Source organism: Suncus etruscus, chromosome 5, assembly GCF_024139225.1.
Source record: "Suncus etruscus isolate mSunEtr1 chromosome 5, mSunEtr1.pri.cur, whole genome shotgun sequence".
Lineage (NCBI taxonomy): Eukaryota > Metazoa > Chordata > Mammalia > Eulipotyphla > Soricidae > Suncus > Suncus etruscus.
The window spans coordinates 156,688,654-156,706,528 of NC_064852.1; the positions used below are offsets into that span (position 1 = coordinate 156,688,654).

The 17,875-nt window shown below is 51.0% G+C and overlaps 2 protein-coding genes across 2 annotated transcripts in view; one reads left to right on the forward strand and one right to left on the reverse strand.

Moving 5' to 3' along the window:
• LOC126009489 (ly-6/neurotoxin-like protein 1) overlaps window positions 1-17,875 on the reverse strand; it is a 245,391-nt gene that overhangs the window by 30,379 nt on the left and 197,137 nt on the right. The window lies entirely within an intron of this gene.
• LOC126008743 (cytochrome P450 11B1, mitochondrial-like) lies at window positions 10,809-16,624 on the forward strand. Its single transcript, XM_049772968.1, has 11 exons — window positions 10,809-10,912; window positions 11,281-11,398; window positions 13,301-13,548; window positions 13,790-13,945; window positions 14,180-14,379; window positions 14,471-14,674; window positions 14,849-15,003; window positions 15,545-15,711; window positions 16,001-16,079; window positions 16,174-16,365; window positions 16,466-16,624. The coding sequence occupies exons 1-11, from the start codon at window positions 10,809-10,811 to the stop codon at window positions 16,622-16,624; spliced, it is 1,782 nt and encodes a 593-aa protein (XP_049628925.1).

The window sequence follows — 17,875 nt, forward strand, 5'->3', positions numbered from 1 at the left end:
AAGCGCTAGCCAAGGAAGGACTGAGGTTCGATCCTCCGGCACCCCAAATGGTGTCCCCAAGCCAGGGGCAATTTCTGAGCGCTTAGCCAGGAGTAACCCCTGAGCATCAAACGGGTGTGGCCCAAAAAACAAAAACAAAAAAAAGAAAACCTTGATCTATCACAGTACACTATGGACTTTATTATTTATTTATTTATTTATTTATTCATTCATTTATTTATTTTGGTTTTTGGGTCACATCCTGTGGAGCCCAGGGGCTACTCCTGGCTCTGCACTCAGAAATCGCTCCTGGCAGGCTCCCATGTGGGATACAGGGATTCAAACCACCATCCTTCCTGAATCTGCTGCATGCAAGGCAAATGCCCCACCACTATGTTATCTTTCCTGTCCTCACTATGGACTTTAAGAACAACTATGAAGAATACAGTTTATTATCTGTTTTGAACCATTATGGTGAAATGGAAAAGGGTCATAGCACAGATTTGTTGGTTTAAATTTAATGATCAAGAAGTTTCAGAAGGCGGGCCAAAAAAAAAAAAAACCAAGAAGTTTCAGAAATAGGGTCCAGAGTTGTGGCATAAACAATAAGTCATTTGCCTTGCACATGCTAGCCAAAGAAGGAACGTGGTTCGATCCCCCGTTGTCCCGTGTGGTCCCCCAAGCCAGGAGTGATTTCTGAGCGCATAGCCAAGAGTAATCCCTGAGCATCACTGGGTGTGTCCCCCCAAAAAAAACGTTAAATAAAAGTTCTAAAATAGCTAATTCGTCTATAAAATCTTCAACAGCCTATATTCTTTTTTGTTTGTTTTTGTTTTAGGGCCACATCCGGTGATGCTCAGGGGTTACTCCTGGCTATGCACTCAGAAATTACTCTTGGCATGGGGGACCATATGGGATGCCAGGGGATCAAACCGCAGTCTGCCCTAGGTCAGCCGCATGCAAGGCAAACACCCTACCACTGTGCCACAGCTCCAGCCCCAACTTATATTCTTTTTATACTTCAAAGAGACCTGCTGTAATGAATACAGCTGTTTAAATTAGCAGATGTCTAACTGAATGCTCTTTAGCGCTGTCTATAATAATGTTCTAGTGATTTTAGCAACAGAAAAACAATTATAGGATGCAGACTCTCATTATAGTGCTCATTATTAGGATGTTCCAGTGTCTTAATTTCTATTCTATTATGTTTATAATACTCTTTTGGGGGTGTTGGGTCACACCCGGTGGCGGTCGGGGTTACTCCTGGCTCTGTGCTCAGAAATCGCTCCTGGTAGGCTCAGGGGCGGGGGCGGGGACCATACGGAATGCCAGGAATCAAACTGGGGTTCATCTGGGGTTGGACGCATGCAAGGCAAATACCTGACTGCTGTGCTATTGCTCTGGCCTCAAGTTTATAATAATCCTTTGGGGGCCTGGGCCACATCTGGTGATGCCCAGGGGTTACTCCTAGCTATGCGCTCAGAAATTGCTCCTGGCTTGGGGGACCATATGGGACGCCAGGGGATCTAACAGATGCCCATCCTGGGTCAGCTGCATGAAGGCAAACGCCCTACCACTTGCTGTCACTCTGGCCCCTATAATAATCTTTTAATGCTTCTGTTAACAGTGATCTGTGGAGATATAGTTTAGGTGCCCTAGTTTCACCTTTCAGTGATATTTTTGTTGGACTTATAATATAGTACTCATTATGATGTCTTAACAAATATTTTAAATTTGTAACTTTACCTGCCCATGTCTTCTTATATAAGAAGACATGGGCAGGTAAAGTTACAAATTTAAAATATATATATATATTGGTTTTGGGGTCACACCCAGGGCACTCAGGGGCCACTCAGGGCTCTGTGCTCAGAAATTGCTCCTGGCAGGCTTGGGGGACCATTTGGATACCAAGAATCAAATCCAGGTCCATCCTGAGTCAGCCATGTGCAAAGCAAACGCCCTACCGCTGTGTTATCTCTCCATGCCTGCCTATATCTTCTAAGGTCTCTCCCCACAGAGATCCATGGATAAGGCATCTGAATGCCATAGACTCCTTTTACGGTGCTCAACAGCATATCACTTAGTATTCTAGCCTTAAATATTATGATTGTTTTAGGAATATTCTCTGCATGTTCTAAACCATGAAGCCATTTTTCAGCAAAGTTCCCCTCAATGTTGATTACTCCAAGGAAGTAGAAATCCTTTCACCTGAGAAGTCAGCTTTATATTTTGAAGTGCTTTGACCCATTCCACCTGGGTCAAATTTTTTTTCCTATGGATTGATACTTTTGTCCGTGTTCGTGTCCGTGTCCGTGTGTGTGTGTGTGTGTGTGTGTGTGTGTGTGCGCGCGCGCGCGCGCGGCGCGGTGGCCATCTCTATGTTTGTTTAATGTACACCCATCTTATATGTAATATCTATCTATATTGTATTTAGCCCTTCCTTCTTGTATATGGCCATTTCTTTCTTCTTGGAAGAAGATGATGCCGCTGCTGCTGCAGCGGCTGCACTAGTACTTATGATACCACTCTGGTGTATTTTTGAAGGATCAATATAAATCAGCCCAACTGGACTTGTTGCGGACTGCCCACTACATGGAGAGTGGGGTTCGAGCAGCACCACTGGCGTGTGAACTGCTCATGGTCCTCTCCAGTGGCTCATCGCATGTAGATCTCCTGCTCTGTCATTGCTCTGACTGCTGCTGCTGTCGGAGTCACTCGAGTCTTTGAACTCGAGTCAACCTCAAAGAAGAAGGCAGACGCACCACTGTTGGTGAGGTGTTCTCGGTGGTCACTTTCTACCACTTCATTTCACTGTAGACTGTTGCTCACACTGGTTTCAACTTTTGAAGGAGCCTCGGCTCCAGGATATTTCCCGATTTGTGACTGCTGCAAGTTTTTTGTTTCAGACCTTACAAGACTGCATTGCTAACTGAAGTTGTGATCCAGAATTTATCTTCTCAGACTATCTCAAAAGACTTAGGGGATATGTATACCCTCTTTGTATATATGTTTGTTTGGGTCACACCCGGCAATGCTCAGGGATTCCTCCTGGCTCTACACTCAGAAATTGCTCCTGGCAGGCTCGGGGGACCATATGGGATGCCGGGATTCGAACCACCATCCTTCTGCATGCAAGGCAAACGTCTTACCTCCATGCTGTCTCTCCCTTTGCATACTTCTTAAGTGTATCTCTTCAATGTGTATATTCTCTGTGGTGTGTTTCATTATGTAGTCACAGCAGCTTTCCACCCTTCTCTTTAGATTTGCTAGTAGGACTTTTTTGGGGGGTGGGGCACACCCAGTCACCCTCAAGGGTTACTCCTGGCTATGTGCTCAGAAATTGTTTCCTGGCTTGGGGGACCATATGAGATGCCAGGGGATCGAACTGTGATCCATTCTAAGTTAGCGCTTGCAATACAGATGCCTTACTGCTAGTACCACCACTCCGGCCCCTGCTAGTAGGAATTTGTCCAAGAGAGTATAGATAGTATCCTTAAAGTGTTTGTGCTTTTGATAGAACCAGGTTAGGAATTGTTTGGTTTATTATCTCCCCATTTGGCCCCAGTAGTATTCTAAGGCATGGTTCCTTTTGCATGGGCACATTAAAATAGGAAAATAGTAGATACTATGGGGCCGGAGAGATAGCATGGTGGTAGGGCATTTGCCTTGCATGCAGAAGGACAATGGTTTGAATCCCGCATCCCATAGTGTCCCCCGAGCCTGCTAGGAGCGATTTCTGAGTGTAGAGCCAGGAGTAACCCCTGAGTGCTGCCGGGTGTGACCCAAAAAAAAAAAAAGTAGGTACTCTGAGTACTTATTATCCATTAGGGATGAGAACTCAGTAATTTCTTGCTACAGGGGGCCTTCCACCCTGAATATTTGCCTTAGTGACTTGATTTAGGCTACAGCCTGGGCTCTTTTCTCAACACCAAGAAAAGTTCTGGAGATCAAAATCTCTCCCAAGCCTGAAGAGGAGTGGGACAGACCCCCTCCTAGCAGGACACTCCTATAGGAGATGAGAGCCCAAGGCCACCTCTGGCACATCATTTTGACTTGACCTTCATGTCTTTACATTGGCTAAGCCAGTGCTTCTCAATTATTTTCTGTCATGCCCCCCTAGGAAGAAGAACACATTTTTCATGCCCCCCCCGCACGACTGTAAATAGTATCTTTATAAAAAAAAAAACTTTAACCTGCAAAACAAAAGTATATAAAATAATTTGAGCTGATGTTTTAATCAGAGGTGATGTCTGGATTCATGGCTGCAATGAGCATGTTTTGCAGTGCATAGCTTTTCGAAGAGGGTTTGAAGCAGGACACAGCAACTCTCAGCTCCAGAGACATACAGAGACATAAACACGGGGCTTAGCTTGTTATGATAGTGTTTGCCGAGGTCAAACGAGCCCCCCTTTATGAAGCCTCACACCCCCCCTGGGGGGTGCACCCCACTATTTGAGAAGCACTGGGCTAAGCCTAGGTAACCCTGACATGACAGGGAGACCATAAAGGCAGATTGGCCTAGTGAAACTGGAGATCATCTAGGAATAAATGGAACTGTCTTGGCACATGTTTGCCCCAGGGTGAACTAATACGCTGACCTGACAGTGAAAACTGTGATTGAAGAGGACCCTTCCTGGGACCTTGAAGAAAGATATCGGGCTTAGACAAATTCCTGTGCCTGGAGCCTGTAGATGAGACCATCTTTTAGGGCAGGATGCTTCATGGATAGGGATGCCCTGTTTTTAGGTCAAACATTTTTGGTTTATATATATATATATATATATATATATATATATATATATATATATATATATATTTCCAACTTTTTCTGCATCTATGCAAAATATTGCCAACCTTTCTTTTTATCTTTAGAGGCAACTGCCCTTTCCTCAGAACCATGGGATGCAAATTGCTTTGTTTTTCTATAAAGTCAATTAAGGGGAGATGTTGGATTACTGGTCCTACCCTGACTCAGTATTCATACTCCACCTTAGGGTGTGATCTGGTGATGGGATTACTGGACCATTTTGCTACTTAATATTTCTTCTCCACCCTAGGATGTGGCCTGGTTCTTGTGAATAAAAAAGAAAGGAAGGGGCTCGTTCTTTGGTCTTCCTCCACTAAGCTGCTTTCCTTTTTCTGCGTCGGAATTTCTGAACCTGTTCTTGCCCCTTTTCACTGTGGGGATTATTTCCTGCATTGACATTTGCTTTCAGACCCATCTCAACCAGATCCTAGTTTTGGAGCCTGGGGCTCCGTTTATAGGTCTGTGGGGTTGTGCCCCTGGTGGAGCTGGTGCTGTGCAGACTCTACCCCACTTCTTAGCACTAAGGCCACCAAGAGCCAGAGGCCTGCAGGGGGTTCCCATCACAAACCTACCGTGGGTTTCAGAAGGCCAATGCCAGGAGGCAGTTCCCTTGCATGCCCTCCCATTCCCTCCTCCAAGTTCTACTTTGTTCCAGCTCCCACTGCAACACCCAGCACTGTGGGCCAAAGAAGACTCCAGGTAGGCCAGTTGTCTCCTTCCTGTGGGTCAGCCTTGCTGCTGTATTGGATGGGCAAGCAGAAGGTAAGTCTGCCTCTACATCCTCAGGGGGGTGTCTGGTGGACTGGGAGGACTGAACCTGTCTCTTTGATTGTGGGGGGAAAGGGTCTTCCTCCAGGCCAGCCCTGCAGCTCTAGCAACTCCAGTGTGAAGAGTTCTGTTCCCTATGGTATCACTCCACCCAACCCCCAGGACAGGGGCCCAGAGTGTGGAGTGCTGTGGGAGATCAGCACACAGGGATTGGGAGTGGACCATTCACCCACAGTCAGGAGATGCCAGGCCACAGTGAGAATTTGCTATTGGGAACTGTGTTTGAGGCCAACCAGGAGTGGGGATGGGTGAATTCACAAGAGCAAAATCTGCTTGGCCAACTCTCACCCCAAGCACCTTTGCCAGGTGGCTTTGTCCAGAGGGACAAGATAAGAATCACCAATCCAGGGGCCCGAGAGATAGCATGGAGGTAAGGCGTTTGCCTTTCATGCAGGAGGTCATCGGTTCGAATCCCAGCACCCCATATGGTCCCCCATGCCTGCCAGGAGCAATTTCTGAGCCTGGAGCCAGGAATAAACCCCTGAGCGCTGCCGGGTGTGACCCAAAAACCACAAAAAAAAAAAAAAAAAAAAAAAAGAATCACCAATCCCTGAAGAACAGGCAAGTAAACGTGATGAAGAAACAACTATTTATAGGGGCCAGAGCAATAGCACAATGGGTAAAGCAATCCTCAGCATCCCACAGAGTCTCCTGAGGACCGACAGACGTGATTTCCGAACACAGACCCGGAAGTAATGAAGTGTCACCGGATGTGTCCAAAATAAGCAAACAAACAAAAATAATTGGTAAGTACTTCTCAGAGTTGAGATTTATAGGCTTCAAAATCCAAGAGGCCCTAAAAAGTCACAGTGAAAACAGACCCTATTAGGAAAACTCCAAGACACAACAGTAGAGTTAAAAAGACAAAAATCCAAAGTCAGAAAGAATATTGGAAGCAGGAAGATAAGAAAGCATATGAGAAATGGGGGCATAGCATGTTTGCCTTACACACAGCTGACCCAGGTTCGAACCTCGGCATCCCACATGATGCTCCTGGCCAGCCAGGAGTAATTTCTGAATGGAGAGCCCCGAGTGCTACTGGTGTGGCCCCAAAACAAACAAAAACCAAGCAAAAGCACAAGGAGTCTACAGCAGAGCTATGAAAGGAAAATTTAGGACTTGGAAGGGAGTGAATGGATTTAGGTAAAAAACTCAATGGCATGAACATCTCCCCAAGAATTCTCCTTCTGGCTAGATTATATCGCTATGATCTGAAGGAACAACACTGAGCTTCAGGGATAGATCACAGCTGAGGGAATACACAACCTTGAAACCGGTTTTGCAAGAAGCATTCAAAGAGCTTCTTGAAAGGACAGAACAAACTTCCCAGCATGTGGCATTGAGTGTGACAATCACTCGTGATGTATAGGTCACTCTCTGCGAGAGTAAGCAAGGTTCAAATCATATCTGTTTATCATCCCAGATGAACCTTGTTTTACTGATTTGTTTTCTGATAATTCTGTTTGTCATTCCCTTAAGTTTTATTGGACCAAATAATAAATATATTTGTGGGGCTGGAGTGGTAGCACCGTGGGGAGGACACTTGCTTTGCATGTGCTTGATTTGGGTTTGCTCCCTAGCATTCCATATGGTCCTCTGAGCTTCTAGGAGTGATTCCTGAGCTCAGTGGTTGTGGCGCAGCATCTCCCTGCCCAATAAAATAAGAAATAAAGTTGTTACATGGCTGCCATGGGAACATGCAGGAGGGTGGAAAGAATTTGGAATATTGGTAGAGGGAAGGGCACGTTGGTGGTGGGATTAGTGTTGGAAATTTATATGCTGAAAATAACTCTATCAGGAACAACTTTGTAAATCATGGTATCTCAATAAGCATCCCTGAAAAAACAAACAAAATCCCAGAGTTGAGAAATTTCTAGCTCCCAGATAGAAGACTAAAGGTTCCAGATAAAGCAGATACAAATAGAAAACTTCAAAGATTTGTCGAAATCAGAATGGAAAAAATCCCTTAACAAAACATTGAAAGTAGCAAGATCAAAAAGGAAACTTAAAAGCAAAAACAAACCTCTAAAATTCATGGCAGGTCTGATTCATGTGAAAGTCTGAGCCAGAAGAGAATGGAGGGATGTGGTGAAAAAGAAAAGACTCAGAGAGCTGAGCACATCCCAAAGAATTCTCCACCTAGCCAGAGCATCTTCACACCAGAAGGATGATACAGGCTTCTGGGACCAGCAAAAGCCCAGGGGACTAGAGCCCCGAAACCAGCCATCAAGCCTGGCACTTTTGCTCAGGGAACTGATGGTTGCTTCTACCTTCTTCCTGATAAAGAAAGAACTGGGGGCAGAGTGATAGTACATGGGGAGGGGGCTTGCCTTGAATGTGGCAGAGCCAGGTATAAGGCCACACTGAATTAAGACTTAGCATAAGTTCCTCCATCTTAAGATGTCAGCCATTTTATACACAAAGACTGACGTCTCAGTCACCCCTCCAACTATTATTAAGTCAGACCTCAAGACACTGGAGAGACACGAGTCTAGAAGCAAATGTCGATGTTGGAAATAATCCACACACACGACAGAGGGTGAAAGAGGTGCAGGAGCTCCAACACATGAGCCTTCAGCTCCTAGGAAGCAGGAAGCCCAGGAAAAGCAAGAGGTTCCCTGAAACCTGCGGTATTTATTAGGGAGAATCAGACCGCACCCTGAGGTGGAGATTAAGTGGCCTAAACACAAATCCAAGGTCTACATTCAGAGACGTTTCCAAGCAATGAGTAACAAGGTGTATACTGAGTGTTGATGGTATCCGATTAATCCCATGGTTTACCATCCCTACAACAGTGAATGAAGTCTTTTTTTTTTCATCCTGTAAAATTCATATTTTTGAAAACAAATATTACTATGCCAATTGCAAAAAAAAAAAAAAAAAAAAAAAAAAAGCAAAACTTTTTGGTTTAGATACTCAGGAGTTACTCCTGACTCTGAACTCAGAAATTAGTCCTGGCTGGCTCAGAGGACCCTGTAGGATGCCAGGGAGAGATTAAATCCTGGTTAGCCGAGTACAAGGCAAACACCCTCCCAGCTGTGCTATTGCTCTGGCCCCTGTTTGTTTTTGATTTTGTGGGCCACACTGGCAATGCTCAGGGGTCACTCATGGTGGGCTCAGAGGCCCTATGAGAGGTCAGGGATGGAACCCTGATCAGCTAGCTGCAAACAAGGCAAATGCCTACCAGCTGTGAAGTTGCTCTGGCCCCTGAGTTTAGCTTTTCTCATTTCCACATCCTACTGTGCTCCCCTAAATATCCCAAGCCTGGTGCTGGGCAGTGCATGACAAGTGGCCCTTACTAAGCTTCACTCTTCCATGCAGAGACCAGCCCCAGCTGAGCTGCCCAGTCCCCTAAGAGTGGACTGCGGGCTCTCTTTGCTTCTGGGATGGGTGCCCTCCACATCTCCAGGAGTCTTGAGTCAGCTGCTTGAGTAGCTGAGGACCCTAATGATAGACTTGAGCTTTCTCAGTTCAGCCCAGGCCTCCACCCTGGAATCAGCAGCTGCAGGATGTGGGCACAGCCGGCCTCTCCCCTCACCTTCACTCAGGCTACAGGCCCTGGGACAGCACTGGACATGGAGGCTCTGGTCTTGCCATAGCCCAGCCTGGTTCCAATCCCAGCAACACAAGCTACTTCCCGACCCATGACTCCTGGGCTTAGTGCTGAAAAGAGCAGAGCAGAGGGGCCCTGAGCACTGCCAGTGTGACCCGTCCTAGGCCTTAACCTTTTAGGGGGCATCCAGAACACAAAGGGCCCCCCTCCAGCTCCCCTTTTGTTTCCAAGCCTGTTTGTGTGTCTCAGGGTTTTTGGGGGCAGATCTGTCTAGCAGATGTGGCAACTAGTCACCCCACCTTTATGAGGACCCACACATTTCATTCCCCAGGTGGGCACATGAACAGATGGACAGAGCCTTCAGGGCCCGCTCCAGCTGGTCCCCACTGCTCAGCCCTTCCGGTAGGGACAGCTCTTGCTCAAGCTGCTGTGTTCTGGGTTTTTCCATTCCTGATGGCAGGCCCAGTTGAATGACTCAGAACCCGTGTCCCAGAGCCCCAAGCCATCTCCTCCCTGACTCTGCCTTCTGCCCCACTAGTTGCTGCTGCTTTTCTTCTTTTCTTTCTCTTTGCATGAGTTTGGGCCCACACCTGATGATGCTCAGGGTTAACTTCTGGTTCTGTGCTCAGAAATCACTCCTGGTGGTCCTCAGGCTTATCCCTGGCTCTACTTAGGGCTCATTTCTGGGGATGTTCCAGGCTCAATCCTGGCTCTGTGCTCAGGAATTATTGCTGATGGTACTCAAGGGTTATTTTGGGCTCTGCACTCAATAATCACTCCCGGCAGGTTTGGGAGACCATATGGGATGCTGGGGATAGCACCTAGGTAGTCCTGAAATCGTCCAGAAAGGCAGGCGCCTACCCTACTGTGCTATGCCTCGGGCCTCACTGCGGCTTTCCTTTCCTAGCTCTGTGCTGCCTTTATACCTGTTCCTCAGGCTAACTGACTTTGTCTCCAAAGCTATTTCTACCGTCGGGGACCTCATTGCTTTGACTCAGAGACAAGACCCCACACTCCTGTGTGGGCAGGTGTGCTCAACTTGGGCCCTGCCCCCGTCTACTCCCCTATCCCCTCCTGTGAACAGTTCCCAGGCCAGAGATTGTCCTCTCCATACTTCACACTGTCCGAGCTGGGGACAGACCTCTCTCATAGCATGTTCCTGGCTGCCTGCAGAGTGACCCTGAGTCTCAGCTGGGGTCTGGCAGCGCTGCGGGCAGGAAGCGGGTCTGTGTCTCCCACACTCTCCAGGGCACGACTCGGCAGAGTGGCCCTTTGGCCTCTGGTGGATGGGGACTCATTTCTTAGCTCCTGTCTCCTGAGTTGGGTGTGGTGGGGTGGTGGGCATGAGCCAAGGGCCCTTGAGACAGGATGAGGATGTCTGGAATCCAGTCCCTTCATGCCAGGACACATAGTCTTGACAGGCAGAGGAGGTGGCCAAGTTGGCTGAGGCAAGATTTCCTGGGCAGCAACAGGCACGTGTTGGTGGGAGGGCATGAGCGAGAGCTGCATGCACAACCCTCAGACACCGAGGAAGATGATTCTCCTCAGTGAGTCCTCAGCAGGCCTGGCAGTACCTGGGTGGCCCCACAGGACAGGTTGATGGGTGACACTGGGATCACTTCCCCACAATGGAGAAACAGGATGCCCCTACCTGAGAGTGTGCCCGGGCCTCCTGCACTACTGCCAAGTTCAGCTGTGGGCACCCCCTGCCTCACTTCGAGTCCCAGCCCCAGGGACATGCCCAGGTCAGTGAGGCTGAACCAAGTTCTTTTTTTTTTTTTTTTTTTTTTTTTAGTTTTTGGGCCACACCCGGCAGTGCTCAGGGGTCACTCCTGGCTGTCTGCTCAGAAATAGCTCCTGGCAGGCACGGGGGACCCTATGGGACACCGGGATTTGAACCAATCACCTATGGTCCTGGATCGGCTGCTTGCAAGGCAAATGCCGCTGTGCTATCTCTCCGGGCCCTGAACCAAGTTCTATTATCCGGGTGAGAACCCCTAGAAGACATCCCCCCCCCCCCCGCCCAAGAGCTCACTGTGTGTGAGCCCTATGGTCCTTCTCATTTCTGGGGGCTCCCAGCTGACACCAGGCCCAACCTCTGGGTACCTTGAAGGCCAGTAGAGGGGGGCATGGCCACCCTGCTCTCTAGCCTGCTTGCTCCCAGTCTGCCAGCCTCCCAGCGCCCTGTCTCTAAGTTGGTCTATCTGCTGATCCAGCTGGAGCGAGATTGGGTAGAGTAGGAACCACATAAACTCGTGTTTTCCCTTCGCTCTTGGCCTGAGCAGGGTTCAGCCCTGGAACTTTCCAGATAAGGCTGGAGGAGGAGGAAGAAGCCCCAGGCCCGGCCCTCACTGGCTCTCTCTCTGGTGCTCTAGATCCAGAGAGCTGGTGGGCCCAGCCATCTGCCTGCCTGCCTGTCTTCTGTCTGTCTGTCTGTCTGTCTGTCTGTCTGTCTGTCTGTCTGTCTGTCTGTCTGTCTGTCTGTCTGTCTGCCTGCCTGCCTGTCTGCATCCAGCCAAGATAGAAAACAGGAAAGTTGAAGTCCGCAGATGGGGCCATGAGAACAGGGTCATTGAGGGGAACTGGGTCCACGTAGTCATGGATGGGCTGAGGGATTTGCCACCCCAACTCTGGAGCCAGCATCAGACAGAGACAGGACAGCCAGTGGATGTGGGCACCAACAACAAACATGGGGCCTTTCTAAGGCTGGGCTTTTTTGAATGGGGTGTCACATCCTGCAGCTCATAGGGGTTACTTCTGGCTCTGCTCAGAAATCACTCCTGGGGCCGGAGAGATAGCATGGAGGTAAGGCATTTGCTTTTCATGCAGAGGGATGGTGGTTTGAATCCCGGCATCCCATATGGTCCCCTGAGCCTGCCAGGGGCAATTTCTGAACATAGAGCCAGGAGTAACCCCTGAGCGCTGCCGGGTGTGACCCAACTCCCCCCCCCCAAAAAAAAATCACTCCTGGCAGGCTCGGGGGACCATATAAGATGCTGTAGTTTGAACCACCACCTGTCCTGGATTGGCTGTGTGCAAGGCAAACACTACTCCTGTGCTATCTCTGGCCCAGGCTGGGATTTTCTTTTTTTCTTTTAAATTGGGATGCTGGGATTCAAACCACCATCCTTCTGCATGCAAGGCGAATACCTTACCTCCATGCTCTCTCTCCAGCCTCATTTTTTTTTTAATTGGGACAGGCTGGGATTTTCTTTTTTTTTTTTTTTTAAAGTATTTATTTTTTTTTTTTTTTGTGGTTTTTGGGTCACACCTGGCAGTGCTCAGGGGTTATTCCTGGCTCCATGCTCAGAAATTGCTCCTGGCAGGCACAGGAGACCATATGGGACGCTGGGATTCTGCATGAAAGGCAAATGCCTTACCTCCATGCTATCTCTCCGGCCCCAAGGCTGGGATTTTCTTAAAGAGCTTTTCTGGGGGACCTGAGTGATAGCCCAGATGGGAGCGCATTTACCTTGCATACGGCCAACTCAGGTTCAACTGCTATCCTTCTTTAGGGTCCATTGAGTCTGCCAGGAATGATTCCTGAGCACAGGATCAGGAGTAAGAGCTGGCAGGTGTGGCCCAAATTCAAAAACAAACAAAACAAAACAAAGAAAGAGCTTTTTTGGATCCCCACAGCAAGGCAACGAAGGATCCTCCTGTTTCCCGTTTGCCCACTGCAATGCACTCTCTGAGCAAGTCATGAGCCAGGGTTTGTCTATACAGCCAGCTTTATCTGCTGAGTTCCCAACACCCCTGCAGTGGGGAAATGCGAGTCTATGTGGCTGAGCCCTCCGGGGGACTAATCGCACAGGCACCAACACCCGCTGGAGTCCTGTGGCCTGGAAATGGGGAAAGAGCCCTTAAGGCCTCTTAGGAAGGGACCCAGATATGGCTTATCTGGGCCTTGGGACATGAAGCCAGAGGGCCAAGGTCGTGATGAATCTTCTCTCGCTGTCAGCTCTGTCCCACAACCCCATGGCAGGACATATGTGACTTGGGAACACGTAGCCGGTCTGTCCCACCCCCTCAGCCCTGACCTTGCCCTGGTCCAGGGACAATTTCTGCCATGACGTGGTCATCGTGATCATGCTTGGCCAAATAAGAGGGCTGACGAGGACCTGGTGCCCTAGGCACTCATGTGGCTCAGGATGAAGGCAAGGGTGCCTGTGCAGCTGGCAGGACCCTGGCTGGGCCGCTGCGGCACCAGGACCCTGGGCAGCAGGGCTGCTTCAGTGGCCCCCTCTGTGCTGCCCTTTGAAGCCCTTCCCCAGCACACCTTTGCACCCTGGGCACGGGTACTCTCCATGCAGGGCCAGAGCTGGGAGAGCCTGCACTTGGAGATGCATCAAGCCTTCCAGGAGCTCGGGCCTATTTTCAGGTCAGCCCTTCAGGCCTGGAAGTGGAGCCTGCCCCGAAGGCCCTGGGGCCCCTAAATGACCCGACAGTCAGACTGGGCATCCAGGGAGTGAAGCTGAGAGGGGCAGGTTGAGCTGGGCAGGACTAGTGAGGCAGGGCTCAGTGGGACAGGGCTGAGAGGCAGGAGCTCCTGTGGTAGGATTGTGAGACTGGCTGGGCCCTCTGCAGCCCTTGGCATCTGGCCATGCGTGTTATGCCCGTAGGTGTGTATTGGGTGGAAAGCCCACGGTTCTGGTCCAGCAGCTGGAGGCTGTAGAGCGGCTGCAGCAGGCAGACAGCCGGTTCCCCTACCGAGAGTTCCCGCAGCCCTGGCTCAGCTACCGAGAACAGCGTGGCCACAAGCGTGGCGTGTTCCTGCTGTAAGGAGGGGCATGGGAGGGGGGGATCTAGAAGGAGAGGGGGAACGTGGGAGGAAAGAGGGCAGGGGCAGTGTGTCCATTCCAGCCCTGGGAAGTGAGTCTATCAGAGCCCTGGCAGTGTGTCCATCAGCGCCTCGGACAGCTTTCCTTGATCCTTTGCCCCTGATCCAGCCAGCGGAGCCCCCCAGGAACAGTATCCCCCGCCCAGCTGCTACAGCTCGCTCCCACCCCCAGGAACGGGCCTGAGTGGCGCGCACAGAGGATGATCCTGAACCCCACAGTGTTGGCGCTCCAGGCCGTGCACAACTTCCTGCCCATGCTGGACAGTGTGGCCCGTGACTTCTCCCAGTTCCTCCAGGCCAAGGTGCTGCAGAATGCCCGCCGAAGCGTCACCCTCGACCTGCACCCCAGTGTCCTGCGCTTCACCACGGAAGGTTGGGCCCAGGGTCCAAGGGAGGTGGGCAGGAACAGAAGACTAGCCCTGGGCTGCCAAGGCTCAGCACCTGGCCCTGCTCCCTGCTGCAGCCAGCAACCTGGCCCTGTACGGCGAGCGGCTGGGCCTCCTGAGCCAGGCCCCCAGCCAGGCCAGCCACAGCTTCCTGCATGCCCTGGAGGTGATTTTCAAGTCCACCGTGGAACTCATGTACCAGCCCGTGAGCCTGTCCCGCTGGACCAGCAGCACCAAGTGGAGGGAGCATTTCGAGGCCTGGGACTCCATTTTCCAGTATGGTGAGGCTGGGCCCCCTGGTGCTCCATCTCCCAATACAGTGAGGCAGGTGTCCCTGGGATTTCACCTCCCAGTATGGTGAGGACAGGTTCCATCTCACAGGTGCTGTGGGCTGCAGGTGGGGTTCTCTGGAGCCCATGGGTGCTGAGGAGGAGCCGCTGTGTCTCTGCCCGTAGCCAACTGCTCCATGCAGAGGATCTACCAGGAGCTGGCCCTGGGCCGCCCACAGCACTACAGCGGCATCGTGGCAGAGCTGCTGACCAATGCGGACATGAGCCTGGAAGTCATCAAGGCCAACTCCATCGACCTGACAGCTGGGGGCGTGGACACGGTCAGGACAGTGGGTGGTCCTGCCTGGTGACATGGGCGGTAGATGTGGTTAGGACATGCCTGGGACATCCCTGACCCAATATTGCCATGGCCTCCAGGCCCTATACCCAAGGCCATGGGACAGTGGGGGTGTCTGGGTCTACCCAAGGCCAGGGGACAGTGGGGGTGTCTGGCCTGACCCTGTCTTCTGGTGATCAGGAGGGCCCCACCCAGTATGGGCTGATTCAACTGGGGCTGTTGCTATGGCAATGGACATTGGGAACCCTTGAGCCCCAGGTCAGGTTGAGCTGGGGGCTTTTGTCCCTCACAGAGCTATGAGCAGAAAGACATTGTGAGCTCCCTTTACTGGGTGGGCACCCAGACAGGAATTTTCTGGGGAGAAGAATAACTGGCACAGTGAATTCTCCTGTTCTGGGGAGGCAGAGCCAGAAGGCCCTGGGCCGAATCGGGGGTTGGGGCCCTAGCTGGCCCAGCCTTTCCATGCTCCCACTGCACCGTGGCCTCCTGGTGAGGTGCCCCGAGTGACTTGGCCTCGCTGGCAGACAGCCTACCCGTTGTTGCTGACCCTCTTTGAGCTGGCTCGGAACCCCGACGTGCAGCAGGCCGTGCGCCAGGAGAGCCTGGATGCTGCTGCCTCCATCTCGGCGGACCCCCAGAAGGTGCTCACTGAGGTACCCCTGCTGGGGGCAGCCCTGAAAGAGACCCTGAGGTAAGCCCCCGCTGGCCCCACTGGCCCCCCTGCGGGCTCCCCAGAGGACCCTGACCATCACGGATGTTCCTGACCCTCTTCTAGGCCTCCCCGGGCTTCCCCCACCTTCCCCATGTTGTGGTGACCACATGACAGGGCTGGTCCCTGCTGCATCCATGCAGTGCCCACAGGAAATCGGTCAGCACCTCCTCTTCCTGCCCACACCCCCTGGGCCTGCAGTCTCTGGGTGGGGGCCGGAACGTGGGGATCGGAGCACCCAAAGAGCTGAGGATCAGACTGCCTGCTACAGGCTGTATCCGGTGGGGCCCTTCCTGGACCGCCTGCTGGCCTCCGACTTAGTGCTGCACAACTACCAGATCCCCGCGGGGGTGAGTGAGGGTTATTCCCCCCCACCACCACACGACACCCTGACCCCCAGACCCTTGGCCACTGGGCGGCATTGTCCCTTCGCTCTGTCTGCAGACCATGGTCAAGGTGTCACTGTATTCCCTGGGCCGAAACCCGGACATCTTCGCCAGCCCTGAGCGCTACGACCCATGGCGCTGGCTGGACAGCAAGGCCAGCAAGCTGCCCCGACTGAACTTCGGCTTCGGGATGCGCCAGTGCCTGGGAAGACGCCTGGCGGAGACGGAGATGCTGCTCCTCATGCACCATGTGAGTGGGGGTGGGTCGAATCATGCAGGGGGTGAGGGGCAGGACTGCTGGGTTGGGGTCCAGGCCAGGACACCCAGAGCCACTCCCGGTGACTGCCCAGGTGCTGAAGAGCTTCGTGGTGGAGACCCTGAAGCAGGAGGACTTACAGACCATCTACCGCTTCATGCTGATGCCGTCCACGTCCCCGATGCTCACCATCAGAGCTGTCAGCCAGCCGCCAGCCTTTAGAACCCACACACCGCCCGTTCCTGCAGTCTGATGGGTCAGGCCTTGCTCCCAGTGTCTCAGTCCATTGAGCCCCCAATTCCTTTCTGTGGGAGGGAACTCCAGTCAGCCCTATCCTGCCTCAGCCCCAGTGTCAGGACTACAGGTCGTTCCCACAGGCAAGGAGACACAAACCTGTATGTATTTCTTATGAATACCTCCTGGAATATATGCAATGAGTCACTGGCCTTGTGAGTTTGTTCACTTTAATTTCTTCCAAACAGACATTAGATGACATATTCTGGAATAAATAATGGCTTAAAAAAAAAAACCCACAGGGCCAGAGAGATAGCATGGAGGTAGGGTGTTTGCCTTGCATGCAGAAGGATGGTGGTTCGAATCCCAGCATCCCATATGGTCCCCCGAGCCTGCCAGGAGTGATTTCTGAGCATAGAGCCACGAGTAACCCCTGAGCGCTGACAGGTGTGACACCCCCCAAACAAACAAACAAACAAACAAAAAGAACCACAATGGTGTTTGGCAAATGAGCCAAAAACCACATTTGGAAAACCCTACTAGAGTTCAACAACAGCACTCAGAGGGATTTTTCAAGCTCAGTAAAGTTACATTGAGAAGAACCGCGAGTTCAGGGGCCAGAAAAATAGTAGAGTAGGGAGGGCACTTGGCTTGCACACAACCAATGTGGTTCAACCCCTTCTGGTGTCCTGAGTATTGCCAGGCATAATTCCTGAGTGCAGAGCTAGGAGTAAATCCTGAACACTGCCTGGAGTGGCCCCCAAAATCAAAGCCAAACCAAACAAAACAAAAACATATGATAAAGGAGAAAAGGAGAAAGAAGAGTAGAACTACAAAGCTACAAAAGGGACAAAAATCAAAATTATTAGCAGGAACATACATTATTCAGATAAAGAAAATAGTTTAAGTGATGAAATGAGAGGAAATGGAGAGATAGGACGGTAGGTGGGGCACTTGGCTTGCATATGCCTGGTACAAGTTTGATTCCTGGCACTCCATATGGTCCCCTGTCAAGAGTCACCTGCCAAGAGTGATTGCTGAGTGCACAGCCAGGAGTAAGCCTGGAACACAGTGTGATGTGGCCCCCAAATTGGAAGGAAGGAGGAAGAAAGGAAGAAAGGAAGGAAGAAGGGAAGGAAGGATGGAAGGAAGGGAGAGAGGGAAGGAAGAAAAAAGGAAGGGAGAGAGGGAAAGAGAGAGAAGGTGAAAGAAAGAAAGAAAGAAAGAAAGAAAGAAAGAAAGAAAGAAAGAAAGAAAGAAAGAAAGAAAG

Coding starts and splice junctions, on each gene's coding strand:
- LOC126008743 (XM_049772968.1), top strand. CDS start 10,809: ATGCCCCTACCTGAGAGTGTGCCCGGGCCTCCTGCACTACTGCCAAGT. Junction 15,712..16,000: donor GCCCTGAAAGAGACCCTGAG/GTAAGCCCCCGC, acceptor TGCCTGCTACAG/GCTGTATCCGGTGGGGCCCT. Junction 16,366..16,465: donor TGCTGCTCCTCATGCACCAT/GTGAGTGGGGGT, acceptor GTGACTGCCCAG/GTGCTGAAGAGCTTCGTGGT.